The sequence below is a fragment of the Gobius niger genome (assembly GCF_951799975.1).
Source record: "Gobius niger genome assembly, chromosome: 6".
Lineage (NCBI taxonomy): Eukaryota > Metazoa > Chordata > Actinopteri > Gobiiformes > Gobiidae > Gobius > Gobius niger.
Window position 1 is genome coordinate 11,623,314 of NC_136857.1, and position 24,115 is coordinate 11,647,428.

At 40.4% G+C, this 24,115-nt stretch overlaps 2 protein-coding genes across 2 annotated transcripts; one reads left to right on the forward strand and one right to left on the reverse strand.

The window, feature by feature from the left end:
• Window positions 1-4,557: 4,557 nt before the first annotated feature.
• On the forward strand, window positions 4,558-10,621 carry ca6 (carbonic anhydrase VI). The gene is made up of 10 exons (XM_079559270.1): window positions 4,558-4,656; window positions 6,264-6,443; window positions 6,563-6,711; window positions 7,285-7,380; window positions 8,715-8,781; window positions 8,854-9,011; window positions 9,099-9,225; window positions 9,297-9,380; window positions 9,447-9,479; window positions 9,886-10,621. The coding sequence occupies exons 1-10, from the start codon at window positions 4,569-4,571 to the stop codon at window positions 10,503-10,505; spliced, it is 1,602 nt and encodes a 533-aa protein (XP_079415396.1). The 5' UTR covers window positions 4,558-4,568; the 3' UTR covers window positions 10,506-10,621.
• Window positions 10,622-11,458: 837 nt separating this feature from the next.
• On the reverse strand, window positions 11,459-22,123 carry slc2a5 (solute carrier family 2 member 5). Its single transcript, XM_079559144.1, has 12 exons — window positions 22,020-22,123; window positions 21,497-21,595; window positions 21,164-21,324; window positions 20,945-21,069; window positions 19,190-19,342; window positions 17,749-17,874; window positions 17,004-17,191; window positions 16,774-16,884; window positions 16,596-16,697; window positions 14,131-14,206; window positions 13,845-13,972; window positions 11,459-11,698 (listed from the first exon to the last, which is right to left on the reverse strand). Exons 1-12 carry the CDS (start codon window positions 22,059-22,061, stop codon window positions 11,468-11,470), a joined length of 1,542 nt encoding a protein of 513 aa, XP_079415270.1. The 5' UTR covers window positions 22,062-22,123; the 3' UTR covers window positions 11,459-11,467.
• Window positions 22,124-24,115: the final 1,992 nt, after the last annotated feature.

Genomic DNA, 24,115 nt, shown 5'->3' on the forward strand with positions numbered 1-24,115 from the left:
GAGCGACGCGATTGGCCGAGCGGGCTGTCACGACTCAAAAGTACGAGAGAGGATGCACACGTTCACCATCCCGACTCCCGATGAATGGCACAACGAGGAAGATGCTAAGTTTCACCTTTATTGCGTCTGAGCACTATAGTAAAGGACTGACGTAAGGGTAGTACCGAGTGAGGCGTGTGGCTTTATTCTTGCATCGGTATAATGCCCTATAACAAGGGAAATGCGGAAGATGACGCAGAAATGTGTACGTGCAGAGGACCAGGCAGGAATCTCCGTTGCGGCGGGTCACGTGATTTTTGTGGTCACGTTTTTGGACATGATGATTTGCTGCTTTCTCGGATAAATTGCTGGATACATAAAATACATCAATTTCCTACAGAACCCAATGAACTAAGACACAGGCTACCGAACAGACTCAAATAAATACTTTTAAAAACGTAAAAAAAATGCGCCCTTATGACTCGACCGTTACCATGACAACCATAGGATTATCTGCATCGTCCGCTTCGTAGCATGGATTATGTGTTCAAACCATTGACGGTGTGGTCTGTCAATGGTTTAAACATGGGTTTGGTTTGACAACTGTACCAAAACCTTTACCCAAAATGTTGGAAATCGGTTCTTAGTCTACACAGCAGTTTTGCTTTTACAATTATGGCCTTATAATTAACCTAAAGCTTAAATTGTACTCAGTTAGGGTAGTCCTAGAAACACCATTGGGACTGCCTTCTCTCTGCTCTTGTTTAGCTTTTGGGATTCCCCAGACAGTGACGTGTGAACACATTTTAACACCGCATCTGAGCCCTACAGTATGTGGCATCCTTGGAGCCATCAGTCTGTGAACGGTGAAGCTAGAAAGCAATGGGATGAAATGCTTCTGCAGTCCAGTGACCTTGAGGCAGTTTAAATGAACTCGATGGCGCCATCTCCTGCCCACCTGTGCACAGCTCAGTTCAGTCTGCAACAAGTGTCACAAAACCACTTCGGGTTCATTGGAGCTGCGCAGGAATTTACAAGCTGTATACAGACCTTTAGGGACAGAAATGTGTGAGCAATTAGGCCTATGTTTCTCTACAGGGAGGAATTAGACTCCATGTTAGGGTTGTCACGATAATTACTACATCGACTTATCTTTCAATGAATAGTAGATAAACGATACATTTTTGGGCTCGATATTTATCGACTGTACATTTATTAGCATTTCCCCCCTATTTTTCTTTGTAAAGCTTTGATTTCTAACTGAAGCAAATTGAGCTTATTGCATCTTGTGTGGTATTTGAGGATATGATGATGCACTTTTAGAACAATGGTTTACTGTCATTTTTATGCCTGAGAGTTGACAGGATCTAGTATTGTTAGAATCAATAATATCATTTATCACAATACTTTCCTGCCTCAATATATCGAACTTCAAATTTGTTATCGTGTCAGGCCTACTCAATGTATTTATCGTTTGTGTTAGGCGTGCATTTCTGTAAAGCACAATTCAATTCAAAGAGAACCATGGGGCCCCGTATAAAAAAAAATATGTGCAAGTCCCACATCAAACCCAGCATGTATCATCAAAGAGCAAGTAGGCCTATTCAAATGTACATAACATAAGTGTGAACAAATATCATTCATTTGTTTTCATACTTAATTGTTGACAGGGCACATTGTATTCTCATTGCATTTTGAACCCTGTTCGCTAAAGCAGCCATATACTGGGGCCCCCATCACTTTGGTTGCCTAGACAAATGGCTATTGCCTCCTCCATGGTGGCGGTTTTGTATCCAGTCAGCTGGAGGGATTCCCTGTTTTGCTTCAAAACAGGCCTGTCACAAACATAAACCTGTTGAGCCAAGCATACAGGGTGGAGATCAACTGGTCTATTTTTAGCCTCTTAAAGGAATAGGCCACCGTTTTTACATACTGAGATATGTTCTTACCTAACCTTAGTCGAGTTAATATATACCCGTCTGGTCTTTGTCCGTGCGCTCTGTCACGCAAACGGAGCACATACGCAGCCTCTCCCACATGTCATATAGCTCCAAATAAGCTCATGATAGAAGCTACCAAGCTCTTCCACGTGTTCCCTATTTAAATAAAGTTACGTGAAGTGTTTTCAAGCAAAGTATATTCACACAGAAATGTAGCATGTCGATTTTATAAGCAGATAAAAAGGGGTACTATATTGTGAGGCGTAATGATACGAATAGTGCTCCGTTTGCATGACAGAGCGCACGGACAAAGACCTGACGGGTATATATTAACTCGTCTAAGGTTAGGTAAGAACTTATCTCAGTATGTAAAAACGGTGGCCTATTCCTTTAAGAGACAATCCCTAAAGTAAATGTCGGGAAACGGCCTCCTATCACACTCCATTTTAACGTCTCATGTTTTTTATATCCTCGGTCAATACTGAATCTCTTACACACTTCTTGAAATCTAAAAAATAATCCGATATGATTTTTTCAACACTGACCTGTTTGTCTATCTCAGGTTGTCCCTCAGAGTCTGTGAAACATATGGTGTACAACTATATCATCGAGAGCTACAGCCAACATCCCCATGTCCAGTGCAGCTGCTCTGTGAGTGTTGTGCTGGGCAGCTTCCAGGTGTGAAGATGTCTAACCGTTCAAGTATGAGCCACTCCATTCCTGGGAAATGGTCTTCGAGTTCTGTCGACCAAGCTGCAGAGCATGGTGTCAGTCAAAAAGAAAAAGGAAATATCTGTGGTATTTTAGTTTTTTGGTCAAACCACTTATGGTCCTATATTTACTTAATACACCCACAGTATTGTTATAATGTATGACAAAGTATTATATATTTTTGAGCATACAATATACGGAGTCCTCCTTTGCTGACACTGTTTCAGAGCATTTGCCACCAGCTATGGCAACAAACATTTGTAGTGATTGCAATTTGAGTGCTGAAATCATCAAATTGTATTATAACTCTGGGGTAAGCGGCACTGAAAGCTTTTGTGAAGGACACACTTTAAAAATGCATGACTACTCAAAAATGAAGCATAAAAAGGTTTACGAGGAAACAACAAGTGCTTTACAATGTCAGTTTAATACAATATACAGTTGAATAACACTCAGTTTACTAAATATGGCCAGTCAATCTTCAGTTGCTCCTGGCTGCTGTTATTCCATCATTAAACTCGCCCTGAACTTAAGAAACGATCCTCTCGGTGCAGATAAACTCGGTGATTTACAAGGGAAGAAGACATTTCTCAGAGGCAGCGTTTTGAAGTAAAGCGCTCAGAGGCATCGAAACACGAGCCACAATATGATGTCAAGCTCTGGACTGTGCGTCTCGTGTCGCAGCACTCGTAAAGTTCAGCACAGTCTTTTTCCACCTGGGCCTGTTTAAAGACTCTTTATTTGCCCGCCGGTTCCAATGGCGCAAACACAAACAACTGGTATCAATCAGGAGCGGGGGCAGAGAAGGGTCTAAACTCTTAACTCTAAAGGATATGACTGGAACAATAGGTCTTAAACCAAGCCAAGCCCCCTGGTTGTTTTATAATAAAGTGAGCTCAAGTGCACCATCCAGGGTCAGGCCAAGATGTAAAGGAAAGTCTATCTATGGGAATAAGTTAGATTGATAATTGGACATTAAACATTTGCAACTGATACAATATACCCTCCTTACATTCATTCATGTAGGAGTAATATATCTTTTCACACAATTTGAGAAAACAGTGCTAGTTTTTATTTATTTGTCACATTTTCAGTGAGGGCCAACATAAATCCTGTACAGCACGACACAATTAAGAAGTGGAGAGCCTCAATCTTGTCCTTGGTGCCACAAGTTAATTGGTTTTGTGTTGTTTTAGGTAGCCTACTCTACGATTGAGGTCATTAATGTTTTGCCACCAGTGATGCAATATACACTTTTATTCCTGTACAGTGACACTCCTCTCTTTGACAGCTGTGGCAGTTGTAGGTGGAGATCAGGACATGTTGTGGCTGGTGCAGCAAACAAGAGGCTGTGTTTTTAGATAGAATTGAATATCACAGACTGTATCATCTGGGCTTTCCCCAAAATGTAGTGTTTTAAGCAATAATACAAAGCAGAGGCTGGACTGTTCACGAAAATGAGGGATATTCTTGGAAATGATTCAGATGAGAGGAATGTGGCATAGACAGAGTGACCTGAACGTCTATCTGTGGATTCTCAGCCTCAGTTCAGTGAAATAATGTGCCCCCTAAGGCCCTATGTTGTTGCAATAAATAAACATGAGGTGGAGATGTGTTAACTAGTTCTATATTGCATTGGATTGCAGTTAAGCAGCATAGCCCCAGCATCGCTAGAATCCAATCTAATGCGCTGTGGCTGCGCGCACCATTGTTCGTGCGTAATTGTTCCAAAGACATCGATGCAACAAACTTGGGACTCATGATAAGTGCGTAGGAGCTTCTGGGGTGACTTTGGGGTTACTGCTAAACCACCGCTGCAGCTTCTGGGAAGGAAAATGGGCGTTTTCTTGTGTGATGTACCAACACCTCCCTCTGGTCCTCGTGGTTTAAATCTGGAGCGCAAACTGGTGCGATGTGTCACAAAACATCAGCCGCGCCATGGAGCTGCTCTGCGCGCTGCTCTACATTCTGCTCCTCGGTGCCGTACGCGCCCTGCCGCACGATGGGATCCACTGGACTTACACAGGTAAGTACAGTGGGTTTAGGACTTTTGAAGTGCAATATTGAGCATCATGTTAAGCTAGAATAGCACCACTGCGCGTTGATTTAAATATTTGATTAAAGGGAATAAACATTAGCATCTTTCATCTACAAAGTCACATATTAGGTATCCTACATGCCTAAAACTATTTATGAGAGGATTATGAATGAGCATAGGCGTTTGTACTCAGATACATTTACTCGAGTAGGCCTACTTCAGTAACCTTTTGAAGTAGTTGTAGTAGAAGTAATAGTAGTAGTAGTTGTAGTGGTGTTAGTAGTAGCAGTAGTAGTAGTAGAAGTAACTGTAAGCTACTTCTTAAAGCTTTACTAGTTACTTCTACTTAAGTATTGTAGTAATGAAGTATCTGTACTTGATTAAAAAATAGTTATTCGTTCCACAGTGAGTAAATCTGGCAAGTGGCAAAAGCCTCACGTTGATGTATAAAATCGATGTGTTTTTTTTACTTTGTTAAGCGCTTTTCACCTAAAGTGTAACACAAAGTGCTTTACAGATTAAAGTCACAGCCTGTCTGATTGCAAAATAAGGAGAAAGAGTGAGAGAGAACTTTAAAAGTTAACAATGACGCTCCTTACCCTTCTCCTCCTGATTGGACCTGTAAGCTCCTCTGCGTTCCGTTGCACGTGATTCAGGCCATTCACCAGAAAGCTCGTCTCATTGATCAAAGTCATGGCAATGGGGATTCTGATCAGTGGTTGAAATCAGAGATAAGGGAGGAACTGCAAAATTATTTGATATTACTTATTTATACTTACATTTGAACTTACAGACCATCACTCTAGAACTTTCACACAATTACATGTTTTGTTTCATAATTTATGTCACAGCATCTCCCAAGTAGTTTTTTATTCTTACTCGAGTACTTTCTACTTTTTCTACTTGCGTTAATACTCTTACTATTTTACTATTTTGGCTACTTGCCCATCTCTGTGAGAAATGACCACAAAGAAGAAGTCGTGTGTGTGTGTCAGATCTAGCAACAACCTGCGACTATGTGTATACCCTTTATTAACCGGTGTGAATAGTTTTGAGGGCAATAAAAGTCATGCTTAAATTAGATGGACACCAGGGGAACCAGAAAAACCTGTGTAGACTCTGCAGGGTCAGACTAACTAAATGTAATGCATCATGTTGTTAATAGTCGAATTATAAACAAAGGAGAAATAATAACTTATTTTCTGAATGTATATTGTAACCTCAACGGCTCAAAAATATAAATTTGAATGAATAATATTTTTCAGACCATAAAAAAAAACACAAAATTTATACAAACTGCTATGGGTGAATCAGTTTTGAGCTCAATACCAACATGTGCAGCTCATTACATTTACAACTGAAGATAAACAAAACATTTTGCAAATTCTTAAGAAGTATTGTTGTTTGTTTTGACCTGAAATTACGTGTAAATGTTATTCACTCTTATATTTGGAAATATTTAGTTATGCATGTGCCCAATGGTGATCTTTTTTCATATTTGATTTGGACTTAAAATTCAGACTTTATGCTCAGAATTCAACATCTTAATGCTCTTTGATGTTCATGGTATTTCCTTGTCCTTCCTCTACCCACAGAGGGGGCTTTGGACCAGATGCACTGGCCCACTAAGTACCCCGCCTGTGGCGGTAAGAAACAATCTCCTATTGACATCCAGAGGAGAAGCGTGAGGCACAACCCAGACATGCTCCAGCTGGAGCTTACAGGATATGACGCTCAGAAAGGCAACTACCTTATGTCCAACAACGGGCACTCAGGTATCACATGAAGATTATTACTCGTACCATCAGTGTTGTGTAAACAATCATATCAGCCCACAATTACACAAACAATGCACTTTATCTGAGGATATAGCATTTATGTTTTCCATCCTCAGTTCAGATCGACCTGCCTCCCAGCATGGCCATCACTAAGGGGCTCCCTGGAAAGTACACAGCGGTTCAGATGCACCTGCACTGGGGCGGCTGGGACCTGGAGGCCAGTGGAGCTGAGCACACCATCGACGGCATTCGCTACATGGCAGAGGTAAACTAATGTACTCTCAGACATTCCTCAGTTTAATATCCTTATTTTCATCAAACCAAGATTGCACATGAGTCTTTGTCAGTGGATTTCTGGACTGGAGTGTGACTGCCGCATATTGAAGTGTATACAGCATGGAGGGCCAGAGATCAGGGGTCAGTCCAGTCAAGCATTAAACTGGGTGCATTAAAGAAAGGTTTAAACCGTTTCCCAAAACAAAATGTTAGTTTCACATCAGTTTATACAGTGCAGAATATAAGAACTTATGAGAGGACAGTGAATTAGAAATGAAAGCAAAAAAAGTAGTTGTCTGCCTGTCAGATCTAGCAACAACCTGTGATATGCGTAATCCTTTGTAAACTGGCGTGAATACCTTTTGAGGGCAATAAAAGTCATAGCTGCAAACCTAACCCCCCAACATGTTAATAAAAGAAGATGACTAAACAGATCTATATTAATCTTGGAAATGAAAGACATCAGATACAGACATGTGTTATTGTCACTCAACATATTTGTCATCGAAGTTGATATAATTACTTCATGTTTAATTTAACTTGTGCAATTCATGTATTTCAGCTCCACGTGGTCCATTACAACTCTGACAAGTACAAGAGCTTCACAGAGGCCAGAGATAAGACGGATGGTCTGGCAGTGCTGGCCTTTTTCTATGAAGTATGGCTGGCACCAACACTTTCCTATTATCCTTATCAAAATACCCCTCACCTCCGTGCTTTGGTTTACTAATTACAGGAAGCATCACAAACCATTCCAATGAAACTGATATTGTTCGGGGCTTCACATACTACAAAAGCCCTTTGGATGAGTGTTTATTGATAAATCACAGCCCTTTGAAGTCAGTGACAGTTTCCATATCCGCTCCAGTACAACAACCCATTGAGACTGGACTGAATAGAGAACATTTTTATGGCAGGGTGCCATATTTTGAGGATCAAAAAGCCAATGATATTTTGAATATCATCTTATCAAATTACATAACTTTGAAATATCAGTGCAGTTGGCACAGTGAAACAATGGAACATTTTGGAAAAAATAAATAAATGAAAAAATGTGTGTAAATTGGGATTAAAGCAGTGTATTTGAGGACTGTAGCAGCCAACATGGAAGTGAGAAGGCGACAGTCTCATACAGAGCAGAACTAATGTAATCTTTATTTCGGAGTAAGGAATAGTTGGTGATGCTGATTTGGCAGACATTTCACTCCGGATTTTGTTTTGTGGCCCAACTTTCTCAATATAAACCTCTTAATCCCCACCTGAGCTGAGCACATTGTCTCCAGTTTCCCAAAGCTAAAAGCTTTTGGAACAAAGTGTCAAGATACTAACGAAAACAAGGATGATAAAGTAACAAAAGAGCAACAAAAACGTGCCAGAAAAGCAACAATAATACAATAAAAAAAAACGATCAAAGACACGAGTAAAGAGTGAAAACAATCTGAAAAGCGTCAAAAAGCAAGAAAAAAACCCAATGATGAATAAAACAATTACAAAAAATATGACAAAAATGTGGCAACACCGCAACAAAAAAAGTCAGTTTTGCAGGTCTTAGCTGTAATCTTTTCAAGAAGCTTTTAGATTTGGATAAAGCTGAACTGGAGAAAATGTGCTTGGTTAAGGCGGGGGTTCAGGGGTTAAATCCTATGGATTAAAGGTGTGGCTGATCTCATAGATTAAACAGCCTTTTAAGTCAAGCACATAGTTTTAGTGGCCAATATTTTCACAGACTACCAGACAAACTAGTTAAGTAAAAACACAAGGATCACAGGAGATATAGCATGTTAATTTGCTTTAAAGGGATGGCGTGTAGTATTTTTTTAATCAATATTTTATTCACATTATCTTTTTCTGTCCCTAGTTATGAAGTAAACATGTTCAAATCTACATACTAGCTTTAAATTAAGCCAGGGGTAACCGTTTGTCTGATCTCTTTTACAGTATATACTCAAGATGTCAAACCGCCTCAAACACAAATTGCATTTGTCTTTTCAGGACGGTCATTTTGAGAACACCTACTACAGCGACTTCATCAACAACTTGGGCAAAATTAAATATTATGGTAAGCTCCTCAACCAAGAGTCTAAACCAAAAATGTGATGTGTCCTTGGATTCATCTGACTGTCTTGTTCAGGTCAGGCCATGAACATCTCGAGCATTGACGTGCGTTCCATGCTTCCTGAAAACATGAACCATTTCTTCAGATATCAGGGGTCACTCACCACCCCGCCCTGCTACGAGAGCATCCTGTGGACCGTGTTCGACACCCCCATCACACTCTCGCACAACCAGGTAAATACTCAGCGACACCCGTTTAACTTAATGCACAGTGTCTGTAAATAAGTGGATGATAATCATAACATTGTGGGGTTTTTTCAGATTCGTAAACTGGAGAGCACATTGATGGACATTGATAACAAGACCCTATGGAATGACTACAGGATCGCTCAGCCTCTGAATGACCGCGTGGTGGAGTCCTCTTTCCTCCCACGACTCGGCAAAGGATGTACGTGTGTAAACTACGCAATACGCATCGATTTGTTTAAAATAATGTGAATGATACGGTTTATTTTTCAGCATTTTGTCGACAAGATGAGATCGAGTCAAAACTACTCAAGATCGAGGGTTTGATCACATCTATCGGGAAGCAAATGAATTCAGGTGACTGTTTGAATGGAGAATATTTATGGATAATAAGTTGCTAATGTTAATCTTTCTTCCTTTCAGGCGGGATGCGAGGCTCCAGACCCTCCAAACATGGTGAGACCCTTCTTAAAATACAACCTGTACGGGCAAGTTTGCTTGGTGGAGGCCCAATTTTCTTCATTGTAAAAAGACGAAGGGCTGAAACTGCCAATTTTAGCCCAAAGCAAAGCACCACTTTCTACAAATGTCAGTGTTGTACATAATATGACCTACTGGGTGTTCTGTTTGGGGTAAAAAACACAGTATAAAAAGTGGAGAAAGAGCTGTGGAACAAATCCGTCACTGCTGGCAAATCCAACACACTGTTAGTGTCCAAATATGAACAGTAACTCCTGTATTTTACCTTTTAAAACCTCAATTTGTTTGCTCTGGAAAAAGTCAGTTGCAAATCCCATGATGCTTTGTGATATGACACCACATTCCTGCACAATCAAATTTATTACACTTCTATGTCCTCCAGACTCTCGTGGCTTCTTGCCCCCAGTTTTGGACTTCCAAGAGAAGAACTACGACAGCTACGCGTTGGCCCGTCTGTCCCAGCCCATGGACCTGGGCCACTTCACCGTCTGCATGCACGTCCACACCGAGTTGGACGGCGTCCACACTGCCCTGTCCTACTCTAGCAACGGCAATGAAAACGAACTCATGATCACCATAGGCAGCGAAGTAGGGCTGTGGATTGGCAATGAGTTTGTCAACCTCCCGCACAACTACAGGTCCAGAGACTGGGTCAACTACTGCATCACATGGTCGTCCAACACGGGAGGGGCGAAGCTGTGGGTGAACGGGATGGTGGGGGAGCAGAGGTACCTCAAAAAGGCGTACAATATAAGCCCGGGAGGGATGTTCATTCTGGGGAAGGATCAGGATGGGCTGCTGGGTATCTCCAACTCGGACGCTTTTGTGGGGAAGATGACGGATGTGAATGTGTGGGACTATGAGTTGACAACAGCGGATATCAGAGACCAAAAGTCCTGTGAGAGCAACAGTACAGTGGCAGGCAATGTGTTCAGCTGGGGCACTACTCCACTGAGTCTGTACGGAGGGGTGCAGTTGGGTTCTCAATATAGGTGTACATAAGTACATAAGTGAATTCTCATAGAGGTTGTGCAGTTTGTATACAGGTATGCTCTTACAAGGTAAATTCTCAGTTATCCAGGTAGTAAAGTTAAAACAGGACAGTCTAGACTTAAATATGTTCGTCCAGCAGTTGTCTTGCTTCGACTTTATAAGATTGACTCTTACTGGGTTCATGTTGTGATGTGGTGGTTTACCACTTTTAAATGTTAATATGTTTTTCTTTGTTATTGTGTGTCTAAAATGTAACTTTTTAACGAAATCTGCAAACAACATGCCCACGACAGAGGCTTAAGCCAATAAAGTACCGGTATACATTCTTAGTGTTACATCTAAAAGTCATATATATTAACTGTGTGCGTGCTTCTGAAAAACTAATTGATTCTGAATATATAACTCTAACTACTGCATGGATTGTATTTTCTATTGCTTTGCTCCGTCAATAAAGACTCATGACTTTTTCCATTTGTTTTGGTTTGTTATTGAACTATAGAAGCCAATTTTAGACATTACATCTATCGTACATGAGAATGGTCAAAACCAAGACCAGACCCCACAGTTAGATAATTTACAATAATAGGAACTAATATAAACTAATATAAATTGTTTGAGTTCCTTTTGCCTACATTTTTTTTTACATTTTAGTGTTGCAGAGCTGAAGAAAACAAAGTAATGAAAGATTCTTAATCACATAAGAAATGTGTACGTAAAATATTATATTATGAATGTTTACATAATACATTAGTTTCATAATCAAAGCATTGCAAATGCAGAACTAAGGTTAACTTAACTAAGGTATACAATACAAACAAATATTAACCATAAAAAACATTAGAAAGAATAGTTCTTTACGTGCTAAAGAATAAATTAATGTGCAGTGAACAGAGATATAACACTCCCGGGACTTTCCCTCTGTGACAGTCAGAGCTAGTACTTCCTGTTCCCTCGTGATGCTCCCATTCGTCTCAAAAGGCCGTGACCTTGTCCTCCTCGCTTTCCGGGCCTCCTGCTTTAGTTTGGGTCAAGGGCAGCCCCCCGTCGCCCAGTTTGATCTCCACTCCGTTCCTTTTGGCAAAAACCTGGGAAATCTCCAAGAAGGTCTGATTTTTGGTCTCGGGCACCACCAACCAGATGTAGACGAGCGTGGCCAAACAGACACCAGAGAAAATGATGAAGCTGAAGGGGCCCAGCCCACTCTGAAAATAAACCAAAGGACAAGATAATGCAGAAACAGCTGCGAGAAATAAAAAGGTGATTTAGGTGTTTGTAGAAAGGTTTGTGTCCCAAACACTTACCATCCCACACAAGTGAGGCAACAAGAGGAAGTAAACGGTACAGAGAAAAAGTAATGTTTATTCGCAAAATGCAACAAAAAAAGGCAAAACAAATGACCAATAATCAACACTGCCTTAAGTAGCGAGAATGGATTCCACATCAAGTCTGTGCAGACTCTCAGTCATACAGGAGTTGTCATTGAAGATTTCACATCAACAAACTGGCAATGTTGTATGTTTTTTCACATAAATGGTTCCTTTCACCCCCCTCACAAATCAAATCTTTGCTTTAGATAAAACGTTAAGCTCACTGTCATCAAAGTGGTTTATGGCTTTAAGATGGATACCAATGACTGAGAGTTGCTTTTGGTTTTCGTGTGGTGCATCTTTGTGCTGTTTCGTTTTCGCAAAATAGACAGTCATGCTCTTTGCACTCCTCTTCTTTGAGAAAACCACTCTGTTTAAAGCTGAGAGTTTAGTCTTTCTGATGCACTAATTATTTGTGGACTCAAGGACCTACAAAAGCTTACAAACAGGATCCATAGTGGGCTACAAAGGTTATGTCTATCGATGAGTTATGTCATTGAGGTATCAAAAAAGCTTTTAAAGGTCTTGAGACAAAACTAAATCCCAGTGTACTTCAAACCAGAACTCAAAATTACATGCATTCAAAGATAAACCCCTCTTACCACATCGGTACATGCGTTTCCAATGACATCACGCATTGTTCCGGCGGCCATTTTGAATACCGAAGTAGAACTATGCAGCACTACAACCATAGACTGTAAAAAAAAATGGACGTCTTATGCTCACTCCTCCCCGTTTACCATAATGACCACGGCCGTGGGGGAATTCATGGCGGATTTACAGACTCCCCCTCACCAGCTCTGACGAAGCATGTTCCTAAAAAGGACATACGGGCGGGATTTTCACCGTAGACTCGGCCCTTGCGTGACGTGTAGCTCGCGCTGCTCCAATGCTAACAGTCCGACCCTCATTAAGTACGAAATTCATATTAAGAAAACCAGCCTGGTTTCATATAATGTAAATAACCCAGCGTTATCTCAGTAGGAATATCTAGCCTAGTCTAGTGTTAAATTTTTTTAAACCAGGCGTTAAAGTTGTTTTTAAGGTGTCTAAACTCCAATGCTTTTCAATGGGGGCCTAGTGGCGATATGGAGGTACTACAGCAATGGCGGAGCAATGGCGGAGCAATGGCGGCCCCCAAGTTCGTGGTCAAAAAGCAGTGCAGCCAGCAGCCATTGACTACAACATGTGACAATATCTCTACTCAGGATGAAAATGAAAGACAACTGATTGACAGTGGCATCTTTATGTACTCGTAATCATTGCTCAAGATGACAACAGTAAAAACACGGCCCCAGATACGCACATTTATGTGATATAACCAGCAAATGTGGCACAGATGTAGCAGCTCTGTCTGTCGAGCGACAGCAGGACTGACTAAAGATCTGCTTCACTCCTCAGACTAAATTAACACATAAAAGACATCTATGTGATTTATACAGTTCGTCATGTCAACAGAGTCTCAGTGTGAGTCAGTGTTTAAGCTGCTTAAGACGTTAGCATGCTACCGGTTAGAAACTGTCATCAATCAACTGTCAATGGCTTCAACACTATACACACATGTGTGGCTCACATGTATGAACGCTGAGGAAATACTACAGTAACAGCTCAGCTCCGACCTCTGTCACATGTTGTATCCAAGGCTAGATGTTTGGAGTGTGGTTCAGGGCTTTTTCTTGGAGATGATAGAGCTGAGCTGTTGAAGCGAAATGCTAACCGGTAGCATGCTAATGTCTTGAGCACCTTAAACACTGACTCACTGGTTTCTATATATTTCTATGGTTTCTTCACATAAACGTGCGTGTCTGGGGCCGTATTTTTACTGTTATCTTCTTGAACAATGATAAAAGCAAATAAAAATGCCACTGTCAATCAGTTTGATACTGATTGATACTGCATAATTCTACTTCGGTATTTAAAATGGCCGCCATACCAACAAAAGTCACATGACTGAAAGGCATGTCCCATTGTTTTAACTGACCTCCAGAAAAGGGAAGACCAGTCCCACAGTGAAGTTGGAGAGCCAGTGCACAGAACCTGCCACCATGAAGGCAGCGGGCCGCGCCGACTGCCTGAACATCTCAGTGGTGACTACGTACGGGATGGGACCTGCACACAGAGAAAACCACAAAACCATAACACTACAGACGCTCCATCAGTCTTCAGGCTCAAAAGTCAAACATGTATCATTACACGTCTGGCTGCATCTAAACATCACTTGGGTTAATGGAGAGGTGATGGGGTATGGGTAAATAAGCCGTACTCACTGGGGCCAATGGCGTGTCCAATGACGTAGATGATGACACAGCCGATACTGATGTAAGGCATCCACGTCACGCTGTCCTTTAGAAACAAAACACCAATTAGACGCTGACGAAAAGGCTTCAAATTTAATGCAATAAAAAAACTGAAAGAAAAATGTAAAAGGGCATTGTTTTGTTTTATACATAATTAAAGATTTTCAAAAAGCGTGTGCTGGTGTATGATTCTCTACATTAATCCTAGCTTGGGACAGGATCAACAGTGTGCTGGATGTCTCATGAGTTGCTGACTTAATCATTGTGAGGTTATACCACTCTACCTGCTGAATCAAAGCCCACATTCCATAAAGTTGATGGTTAAAGCTCAGCTCCAATTAGTTCATACTGTTCATACTGTTCATACTTCGGGTACTGGATCTCACCTGGCTTGCCAATTAAATGTGTTTAAGGGATGGTGTGATGTGGCCAGAGGGCACGTGGGCACAGGCCATACCAGCTCTAGCCATAGGCCTACACAAAGTTTATAACCACTGAGTAAATAATATTGAATGAAACAGAAAAAAATATCAAGCAAAAACTGCATGCGTTTTTACCACTACAACAACTACATCCTTTCCCTCCTCCTTCCTGTTTTTGGCACACTGTAACATGTGAGCGTGACTTACATACTATGTGCTGATATACTGCAGTCCTATTTTTTTTATAAAAGTGAGTTGACAGGTGAGCTGACAATTGCATTGTTGACTGTGTGGGAACCTGCATATGACAAGTGAGTCAAATCTACTACTCACTAAACAGCCCGTGACTCTATGCAATGAGCCTGGGGATAGAGCCTCAAGAAACAGGATCCAATCGCAACCACCACTACCACTACTACTACTACCACCACTACTTATGTCTTAAAATAAAGTTTAGAATATGGTGCAAATTTAGAGGGAAAAGAACTACCAAATCCCATGGTATGCATCATCACTTATAAATGACAGTGTGCTACTGGTTGTAATGTTTACTATCAGTCTGGTTTAAGCTGTCTTCTAACTTTGTCCAGTGCGTAAAACCAGTGATGCGCAGGTGACATCAGGCTGGTTTAGAGGCGAGTGTGTGGTCAGTGATTCTCATGCCTCAGCATCGTGTCAGTCTTTTACAACTCTATGATCTCAGAAACAGACGTCCAGTCATCAGTGGTCTGTCTGTAGCACTGGAGTAAGTGCAGGGGAGTTAATACATACTTGGAGCGCCAAAACTTTGTGGTTTCATCATCTTCACAAATGAATATATATATATATATATATATATATATATATATATATATATATATATATATATATATATATATATATATATATATATACTGATGTGCATTTTCTGTAGCAAAAACCTTGTTTCCAAACAGTTTCCAAACCCCCCCTAAAATATTGAAATATTGCTCAGACGTGGGTTCAACTTAATCAAATACACACAAAAGACCACAAGTAGAGACACAATAAACTATGTAAATTATCAGTCATCCACATAGTTAACTTGCGGCGCTTCCTCATTGCTGGTTGTTGGTGACCACCTCACCCACAAGATGATGAAGTAGTGGATGAGGTAAAAATGGTGCCCAAAATCCGGAGGCATCCAATTCGATGGAATTTGACCACAGCTCTGTCCCAGGTGCATAGTCCTCCATACCTCTTGAGGACAGGGTGGAAATGTTACAGCCATTTGAGAAGCGCCTCTACCAACAGAAGTGTAAAATATCTTCTGGAGTGTATTTGGACTTAAACGAGACTCCTACAGGAACATGTCCTTGTCCTGTATATCGGTTGCCATTGGACTGTTCAACTCTTCCCTCTTCAGCAAGGAGGGATAGCGAAAGAAAATAAACTGCATTTTGCTCTTCCTCATGTTAAAGTTAGCCTGCAATGATTGTCTGTGTATATATATGTGTACTTTTGTCTTTAAAATCACTCCTTCTGGCACATACATTTCCCTCGACATTCATAAAGCTATCTCTCTCCCTTCGCCCTCTTACTCTCTCTGAAGCGTTTTGCTGGAGTCAAAATTGAGCTTATAAGGGAAGTTCCCTAGATGCGGAGTGAAACGTAAGTCCAGAGGCTTTGTTGAAATTTTTCTAGATTGAAGTGATGATACAGTAAAAGAAAAAAAAAAAGCTACATAATTAGCCCATGACAATGCTCAAGTGCCTAGAGAATTAAGCCACATATGTGCAGTACTTAAAGATTAAGCTGGCCTGTATTGAGTGAGCAAAAACAATTGACCAATATGCTCAAAGAAGAGATGCACAAGTCAAATCTTGGTAATAGCCACAGTCCAGGTGCAAAACTCAGAAACAAACAGAAATACAATGTTGTTATGTCACACAACCCCTGCTATAACGATTTTACAGCTCCGGACTGTACTCTAGAACTTCACATTGCGCTTTCAGCCACTAGAGGGCACCAGAGTAACGCAAACCCATGTGGTACCTGGAAGTTGAGGGCCACAGTCAGCAACACACAGGCAGCACAGCAGATCCCAAATCCACTGAGAAGCAATAGACGTCGCCCTGTGGCCTCTACAATGAAAACCTAAGGAAATGGAACAAATAGGCTTAATATATTTTCACTAAAAAGTCGCCTACAGATGAATCAATGGGTTTCTCACAGCTGCTATGGTCATGAAGACATTGACGGCACCAGTTCCCACAGTCACATATTGAATGTCATTTTCTTTGACGCCAGCTGTGGCATAAATACTGTCTGCGTAATAATAAATCTGGAAAAAAGAAAAGGAATACTAATCAGTGTACAAAACTGAGCTGGCTGTGTGTTCAGAGAAACATGGCATAGCAGCAGGCCAGAGCCAAGGACGGAGTGAGTAGACAGCTCTGTTACCGCGTTGACCCCGGACAGCTGCTGGCCCATGTTCATGGCGACTATTGAGATGAGCTGCCAGCGGAGTGAGCGTTTGGACAGCAGCGCGAACACGGACAGACGGCCCTCCGCGCGCTCCGACTGGTCCTCCATGTGCATCTCTGACAGCTCCTCGTCTACGTCCTCCCAGCCCCTCAGCCGCTGCAGCCCTGGAAACAGGACCAGTTTGATGACATTTTTGGTGATAGACAAGGCCATCATCAGGGTGTTCAAGACTCCCAAACTGAGGCATATGTGAGGTGAGCCATTAACATGAATTATTAATGACTTTATGTATCTTTTAAACATTAAATACAAGTCTTTGATGTTTAGTGTAGTGGTTCTCAACATGGGGATTGGGGGGACGGGAGATCATTTCAAGGGGTCGCCTGATCATATGGAAGGCACGTTTTCTATGTAGTTCGAACAGAAAACGTGTCCTGAGGAGCCATGATACTGAAATTATTAAATTAGGTAGCCTGCTTGTCCAGTAAAACATAAAATTGAGATTAAGCCTTCAGAAAAGCTGCCATGCTTTTATAATTTTAGCAGAGAGGTTGTCATCTCTGCATATTAATACAGTGGAGGCAATGAATGTCTTTCCTAAAAATGGGTGTTGAACCGGCAGGTGACGATCCAATAACTAAACTTCCACAACTAATGTCAGAGAAAGTTGCCACTTAATCCGGCATACTGTATATATCGCTTTGTAGATTTGTATTTTTACCTTTTCTTGCCGTCTTCTCATCCCCTCTCTGTATGAGCATGTATCTTGGGCTTTCGGGGAAAAATGGCAGCAGCAGAAGCTCAATCACAGCAGGGATGGCAGTGAGGCCCAGCATCAGAGTCCAACCTGAAAGATGAAAGTGGCAAGTGAGAATGTTTGAACCCAGACTGACTGACAAATCTCTGCAGAAAAAATAAATAGATTGCTGTGGTCATTTTTCATAGTTAGCAGCTGATCAAAGGAAGAATCAACAGACCTTTGTGAGGAAATACTGTATTTTGATCTAAGAATGCTTTTAATTCTTATTATTAATTTAAATTTTCATCAAAGGAACAGGCCACCGTTTTTCCATAGTGAGATATGTTCTTACCTGAGCTTAGACGAGTTGATGCGTACCTGTCTGGTCTTTACGCGTGCGCTCAGTCACGCAAGAAGACCAAAGATAGCATTTAGCCTCTCCTCCTCTCCTCTATGGGGCCAAACGGGGGTGAAGTTAGAAGCGACCAAGCTCTTCTACGTTTCCCCTATTGAAATACGGTGAGTAGTCACACGATCCAAGTATAGTCACACAAAATTAAACATGTCGATTTTCTAAGCGGACAAATAGGGGTACTATATTGTAAGGCGTAATAATACCTTAGGAGCACTTTGACATCCGGGCAGTAGAGTGAAGATATTACGGTGTGGACGTCAAAGTTTTCCTAAGGTGTTATTATAGCTTGCAATATGGTACCCCCTTTTATCTGCTCAGAAAATCGATGTTTAATTTTGTGTAACTATACTTGGATCGTGCAACTGCTCACATAATCGTATTAAAATATGGAAAACGTGGAAGAGCTTGGTCACTTCTAATTACATGCTAGAGGCTAGACGCTAAATCCTAACAACATCTTTGGTCTTTTTGCGGGACTGAGCACACACACACAAAGACCAGACAGTTATGCATCAACTCGTCTAAACTCAGGTAATAACATATCTAAGTATGTAAAAACGGTGGCCTGTTCCTTTAAGGTTGAAGGCAGATCTAGATTCTACACCAGTTCAGTACCACTGATTTTGATAATAAAGGCTCGTAATAAAAACCCAGTGCGTGGTTTTAAATCTTACTTTAATTACCTTTTTGGCAAACTATGATATTATGGCCAGTCACTTAGAATTTATTGTGTTTGTATAAGTAAAATAGTAAAATAGTAAAACAGACTATGGAGTTAAGAGCATTCTGTTGTAAAAAGAACATAAAAGAAGTGCTGAGGTGCATTATTGCTCTGCTCTTACCCTCTTATGAGATTGGTGAAGCAATAAAAAACTAATTTGTAGCTCGGATGTAGTTGACCCTTAACCTACCGCGCCAGTAATCAATGTTAATCAATAACACAATACACTTTAATGTTGTGAAAAATTATTATAGCAGTAAACAGCCATTGTGCATCCGAGCTCTTACCTGTGCTGTTTCCCAGTATGTTTCTTATCCCCAGGACCTGTGCACTGAGGATCCCGATGGTGATGAAGAGCTGGGGCACAATTCCAATGGCTCCTCTCAGGTTTTTAGGGGAGAGTTCACCCAAATACATCGGCACCACATTGGATGACAGTCCTGTTAAAATTCAAACAGTTACGTGTGCTGTGATATTTGAAGTGCCCAAATGAAGCTGACGTTTTGCTGCTGTATTTAACTGGTACTGATGGTGTGGTTTGTTTCATTCCTGCATTTGCGTAATAAGTATGTCTCTTTCTCCAGAGCTCAAAACACTCACCAACGGATGTCATGAGGAGGAGACTCTTTGCTGTTTTTCAGAATCAGAATTGTTTTATTGGCCATTGTTATGAACAGGTTCACAACTAGGATTTTTTTTTTTTTTTGGCTTCAATCGTGCAACATGAAATATAAAACATATAACACAGATGAATAAAAAACTATAAAAACTTAAAATTATAAGACTATAAGGGCATGCGTAGGAAGATTACACTTAACTATCATCAAGAGAACAACAATTTGACACAGAACAGAGTGTATTTACAGATGTGCAGGTGCGTTAAGTGTTAGCAGCAGATATGAGTGTGAAGACACCACATAGTAAAATAGACATCCATTAACAACTAACATCTAATACACCTTTACTGGACTCATTCTGACCATTTCAACACTCAAATTGCCTCCAATACAAAGCATTTCCTTAAATTTCCTCACTTCGTCACTTTCCTCAATGCCTATATAGGATGAGTGCGGGTAGTATTTTAATGCTACAAACGCAGAAAAGAAATCGGCACATATTTAAAGGTGCTCCATGCAACTTTTGAAGTGAAAAAGAAATCTTAATATTTGTGTATATTTGACCTTGTAGCGACTGAGTGGCTTTATGGGTCCAGCATGGCACATTTGCTTTCCCTCATAGTGGCCTTTATGATACTCCAGGATCAGCTGTTTTTATGGGTCAGTACCAGAAACTGTCCAGAAATCCCAAAATAATTGATTCTGAGGGAAAGCAAAAGTTGCATAGTGCACCTTTAACTTCTGAAGATTTGCAAACATTTCATCAAACCGAGGAAAGAGAAATGGACAAAACGGGTTCGCTTTTGAGCTAAAGATGAGGTCAATTTCAGCTAAAACTGCAAAATTAATGTGTTTAGACCATGATTGTGATATCGTCGATGTCATAATTATCAAATAAATTTAGATTTAAAGCAAGTGTGAATCTAATTTCATGACTTTTAATTAAATTTAAGGCTTTCATTTTGGTAAAACAAAATGTATGTAATGACTTTGACTGCTTTTTAATGCCCCACAATGCATTAAGTTATCAAACATTGAAGGCCAATACAGAAACAGCTCTTCCCCTCTGGCATCAGACTCATGAACCCTGAATAACCTGTTACATATGAATGTGAATAACCACATGGTGCCGTTGCACAATGTGGTTATTCACATTCATATCGTTGCCTGTGGTATGTATTGTCTATACAGAGTTTTGCTATTTTAACTTGTTTATTTTGATCCTATTTTATATGATCATATTTGGCATGCCCTTGTAGAATTATATTTATTATATTACTACTTTATGTTTCATGTTGCCCAGTGCACCGGAAAACAAATCCTACTGGTGAATGTGCCTTCACTGACAGTGACCCATTCTGACACTGGAGAGCAAAAGAATGAAGCATAATGTAGGATTATTAAAGACTTAGTAACTGGTCATACCTGCACAAATGCCCACAATGAACCTAGCGACAATAATGATCTCATAGGACTTTGAGATCTCACTGACTCCCATCATCACAGCGGGCACAATGGAGAAGATGTTGTTGAAGAGGAGAGTACCCTTCCTGATCAATTAAAAGTTATAGTGAAATAACGCACACTTCACAACACACTATACCTTACTATATGCCTAAACGTTTGTCTACGTAGTATTTTTACCTGCCTAGTTTATTCACCAGAGGAGCCACCATCAGGGAGCCAAAAAATCCTCCAAGCGGATACATGGACACAGAAAGGGACCACAGCAGAGTGAGGAAGTTCTCCTCCATCGGTCTGCCGTAACGCCCCAGGTATGTGGCATTGTAAAACTCTTTCATGTACTACAACAACAAAGCAGATTCAGTCATGGTAACTAGTGAGTATCTGGTGCTTATGGGTCTAGGCATTACAGGCAAAATATTATATCTTCAGAGTGGGTGAAAAGTCCTCAAAATGTCATCAATAACAGGAAACAGGAATGTGATTGAAACCCAGGGGGCAGGGTATAGTTACCCGGGAAGGAGAGTTGACCACAGCCACATTGTACCCGTACTGGAAGGATGAGCCAAATGCAGATATGAGAGTAGCTAGTGCAAGAACTGTGGTTAATCTCTGTCATAAAAAAAAAGAAAAGGAAAAACCTCAGCACAAAAGTCTTCATTAAGGTATCTGACATCTCAGTACTTCACTTTACATAAACACATTGAAACTGCAGAGGTAATAAACTGCTTATGTAACCAAAATATTATGGTGATAGTAACTGGATCACTAAATAAAGCAGTAACAAAGGAGTTCTGGCCTAAGTACAACTAAAGAAGTAACTCTTAGTACGACTTAAAAAGTAACTTTTTTTTAGCACCTTTGTGGAGGCCTGTGCTCTTCACTGCTTCTTGTTTATATCTGCCCTGTTTACTAATTACCTAATAAAGCACAACTGTAACAATAAGGCGGAAAACCAGATCAAATGGAGAGTCACAAATTTCCATATCATTGAAATATTCCATGCAACAGTTGCATTCACACTATGCAGACTTACCCCTCTCCTCTCGTGAGGCTTTTCTGTTTGTTTTTCCTCCATAACTTTAGGCTTTGCTGTCAGGACAGCGCGGGACCCAGGCTGGCCTTTGGACGTGGGACCACAGATCGCTCAGCTCTGCTTAACAGCCGAGCTCTGTTTATGGCTCCAGTGCTGCTGACTGCGCGTTTGGCTTTAGGGAAAGTTCTGTAAAATACACTTTGGATACAGCATGTGTGTTATGATGCATTTATGGCACCTTCAGCCTAATTCTCCTGATGGGAAGTGCAGCTGTTTTCTGATCATAATAGTGGCAGAGTTTGATTGCTTATCCACCTGCTGGCGCCATCACAGAGAAATCACTTAATGAGAAGCAATTAAACTCAAATGAAGGTTTCAGTGGGAAAACATTACAATCTGTTGTAATTATAAAACATCAAAGAGACTGAAATGTCTCAAAATAACTGAGTTGGTCCATGGCTTCAAAACTGTACTTCACAAAAGCAAACATTTCTGTTCTCATAACCTTTCTTTCAGCATTTTTCTTCCAGTGTCACTGTAAGGAACTGCTAAGAGTACAATCTCTTCATGCCCAAAGCTGAAATGAAAACACAAGAACTATTGGTGAGGCTACCTAGCTTACGTCAAATCAAGTAAGTAGAGTTAAAAAGAAAAGTACCTGTTAAGCTCGATGTGTATTTTTGGATAAACATTGCAAGAGCAAACACATCATCCGGCGACGCTATAGTCAACAGGACTATTTATTTTGTCTTGTTTTCATGGACTGAACGGGCCAATGAGTGGTTGTAGTATTTAGTGCATTATAATAGCCCAGGATGCTTGGACTAATGAATTAAGTGGGCACAGAGCCTGCAGAGTCCAAACCAACTGTCAATGTCAGCCAAACCAGCACAAAGGATCAGTCTGTGCTGTGAATAGGCCGGCCACTGTTGTTTTATGTTATGCATAAAATGCCTGCCCTTTCCCAGACTGACTCTATCTCCTCAACATCCTGCAACTTTTAAATATTAGCATAGAGTTATAACCTTGACTCTGAGGCCAATTTGGTGAGAGCTAAAAATATAGGAATGAAAAGTCAGTCAGTGTTTATTTATGCTTTCAGCATAAACTGTAGACGTTCTCAGGGAAGTTACATGCAACAAACTTAATCAAACATCCAGCTGGGGAAAAAAAAAAATGAAGTCCCCAGATGTAAAGTAAACATGTTCAGATCTGATACTAGCTACTATAGTTAGTGCCAAGTGACTGAATGTTCTTAGCTTTCAAATGAAACAAGTGCTTTTGTCCACATTTGTTGCTTTAGACAACTCAAGCTCAGTTGTTGTTGTTTTGCCCTTTTTTAACCACGAAGAAAACATCAAACAACACCTTTAAAATCATCTGATAATGTAAGTATTTATATCATCTAATATTACCGTATCTCTTAAAATGTACAGGTGCTCGTCATATAATTAGAATATAATGAAAACGTGCATTCACTTCTGTTATTCAACTTAAACTGTGAAAATAATATAGACAATAATAATAATAACTAATATAGAATATAGACATTACTACAAAGTGAGATATGTAGCCTTTATGGCATGTAATAAATCTATATCATATATTAGTTTCACATTTCAAGTTGAATAACAGAAGTAAATAAACTTTTTCATGATATTTTAATTATGTGACAATAAGAATAACAAGGGAAAATCCCACTGACTCTACAGTTTTTTCAACAGGGCAAAAGATTTACCAGTAGTTCCTTGACATACAAGTGAATATCTAAGCTCTAGCACAAGCTCCTGATCACAGGTTGTTCACCTGATGAGGCCTCAGGGGATTTGTAGTGACAAGCTGCAGCTGGGTCCATGAAACAGTCTACCAACAGAGCGCTACAGCAGAAAGGGTCTAAAAGAGAAGTAAAATATGGTTTCTAAGAGGAAGGACAACATGTGATAGTTCATGCATTCAGCCCACAGTGATGATGACAAAGCCACTTTTGAGTCAAATGATGATCACAACATGTAATGACTGAGTGAGTGGTGCAACAAGAAGTTATGAAACTATAAAACCTGGTTACAGTGTTTTTACTTTGTTGATTTGAGCTTTTA